The 2,495-nt window shown below is 36.8% G+C and overlaps 1 protein-coding gene across 1 annotated transcript; it reads right to left on the bottom strand.

Moving 5' to 3' along the window:
• Positions 1–400: 400 nt before the first annotated feature.
• LOC131154109 (uncharacterized) lies at positions 401–1,306 on the bottom strand. Its single transcript, XM_058106632.1, has one exon. It carries the CDS (start codon positions 1,042–1,044, stop codon positions 550–552), a length of 495 nt encoding a protein of 164 aa, XP_057962615.1. The 5' UTR covers positions 1,045–1,306; the 3' UTR covers positions 401–549.
• Between the last annotated feature and the right edge of the window lie 1,189 nt (positions 1,307–2,495).

The raw sequence follows: 2,495 nt of genomic DNA, 5'->3' as shown, positions 1-2,495 counted from the left end.
TATTTTTCCTATGTTCATGAAGCATCAAACTCGCCAACAAGGGTGAAAATGCAACTATTTGAACTCCAAAATTTTTGGCCTCCACATTCAAAATGCAAAATCCAGCACCTCTTTCTTTCCTTAAATTTCTCTCTTTTGTGTATTGTTTTTCGCTACATTATTATCTCTTAATGAATCCTTAAGACTCATTATTTTATATGCACACTTATTGCAAGTGATAAGTACTATAAGTAATTTTTTAAGCAATACCAAGTAGGGCTAAGCCGTTTAGTGACTCCCATACTAAACTACATTTTACAAATACAGGTAGAGCTAACAATCTAAAAGTTAATGAATTAGGCATTCATTTTTAAGGCTGTTCATGCTATGGCTTAAGTATGGTATTCAAAACTTATTAAAATTGTTAAAGCTTCATTTTTATTTAATAAGAGCACTACTAGAGAACACCACCATGCATGCATAATATTAAAACCAGAAAATTAAATATCTTAATGGAGATCATGAAGCAAGCAACATATGATCAACTTAGTACTGATCAAAACTCTGCAGTTAAACCTCCTTCGCCTCCTGTGCCTCAGCCACAACTCTGTTGGCTTCCTTCACTTCCTTCAAGTCCTTGGGCTCTTCAAGCTCAAACGCCGAGACCGGGAAGGTCCGGGACAGCCCAGCAGTGCTCTTGAAGGTGATTTTTCCGGTGGGCGGGTCATCGACATAGATATCTGTCAGTGTGATCCAAATCAAGAGCTCCTTGGCCTTCACACCGGTCAGCTTCTTGATCCTGCTGGTCTCAACATAAGCTGTGACCACAGGCTCATAGGACACAAGCTTCCCAATCTTCTCGAACTTGTGGGTTGTCTTCTTCTTCTGCTTCATCCACACAAAGCCAGTTTCCTTGACATGCCCACATTCTTCTATGTCTTGTAAAGGCAAGAGGCCAGTGGGCAAGAGCATGTCCTTGAGCATGAGCTGTGACTTCTCTTGGCAGATCTCATGCCCATGATAAATCTCAGCATTGGCTCTTACATCTTCTGTGACCAAAGCCATTACTGTGTTCCCTTTTCTTTCCTTTTGGGTGCCTGTTTTTTGTTTGCTGATTTCTCCTCCTCACTCCAGCTGGCTTTTGGGAGATGTGGTGGGAGGGGCCGCTGCTTTTGTAGTTGAGAAGCTACAGCTTTGTCCTTGAGTTTTCTGAGGAACTGCCAAAATGCCATCTGGGTTGGGCTTTGTTTGTCTCTCCCTCTCTCTCCCTCTGTTTTTTTTTTTTTTTAAATGTCACTATTTTTTTTTTTTTTTGCTTATGAGTGGGTATCCTAGGATCATCATGTGCCGACCCTTTCCATAGACTAGTCCCTTGCTTGTGCCGCACGGAGTCCACAGCCATCACACAGGAGATAAATTCAGATATGCAGCGCAGATAGCAAGAATCGAACCCGGGTTTATACCATCAAGTGGCCCACCCAGCCTCGCCCTTACCACCCGGCCTTGTGCTTGGGAAAAAATAATGTCACTATTGCTCTTCGACTCAATGTTCATTTGTCATTTTTGGTTCTGTTCTCACAAATTTTTGAACTGCTTCAAATAACTTTTTTTTTTTTTCATTAATTTTTTAGAAATGGCAAGACCCTAGGTTTAAATAACCTTTGGATTTGAATTGTATTGGATTTGGATAAAATATAATATAAAATTATATTAAAATTTATTTAAATTCACTCAAATTCAAATTTAAGGTCTGAAATCCGCGCATTCAAATGCATTTATAATCTTATGTTTCAATAAATCTTAAATTTAGAGTTATATTAGATTTGGATAACATGTAATATAAAATTTTTTGTACAAATTCACCCATTTTAAATTTAAGGTGTAAAATATATTCTTCCAAACGTAGCATGAAGTGTTTTTGGAAGAATCAAGTTGTGTTACAGCAGTGTAGAATGGAATTTCTTATTTGGATTGTACATATGATCATTAATGTAAAGAACAATATTGGTTGGTCATTGAAGCTGTGGGTTCTGCTATGCTCAACTCCCAAACCCCAATGTTCAGCCAAATGCCACCTAAAATAAAATGAGACTAAAAAGTAGGATCCATCTCTATTAAGTATATGGTGCTCAAGTACATATATATGTATGTGTGTGTGTTTGTTTGTTTCCCATCATTTCTTGCTTTTCAGTTAAAGTTAGTTTTTTTGGTTAGAGGTACATAATATGAAGACTTTGCTCAAAATTAGTGATGGCAAGACAAATTGTGAGATGAATCTCTTATATTTGTTAAATATTTTTCTTAAATCTTGTGATTAGGTGATTTTATTTCATCTTTGAGGAGGACTTGAGTTTAGATTCATATTGGACTTGAATAAAATGTAATTTCAGATTGCACTAAAATTTATCCTAATCCACTCAAATTCAAATTTAAAGTCCGAAATCTATGCTTTCAAATACAGCTTTTGAGTTAAATGCATGTGCTTTGAATCCCTGAATTATTCAAAATGTTCCGCC

This window comes from Malania oleifera, chromosome 4 (assembly GCF_029873635.1).
Source record: "Malania oleifera isolate guangnan ecotype guangnan chromosome 4, ASM2987363v1, whole genome shotgun sequence".
Lineage (NCBI taxonomy): Eukaryota > Viridiplantae > Streptophyta > Magnoliopsida > Santalales > Ximeniaceae > Malania > Malania oleifera.
Note: the sequence above shows the minus strand (reverse complement) of the source record. Positions and strands in the feature narration are given on the sequence as shown.

Bases quoted from the DNA above. Each gene is read 5' to 3' on its own strand.
- LOC131154109 (XM_058106632.1), bottom strand. From the start codon at position 1,044: ATGGCTTTGGTCACAGAAGATGTAAGAGCCAATGCTGAGATTTATCAT.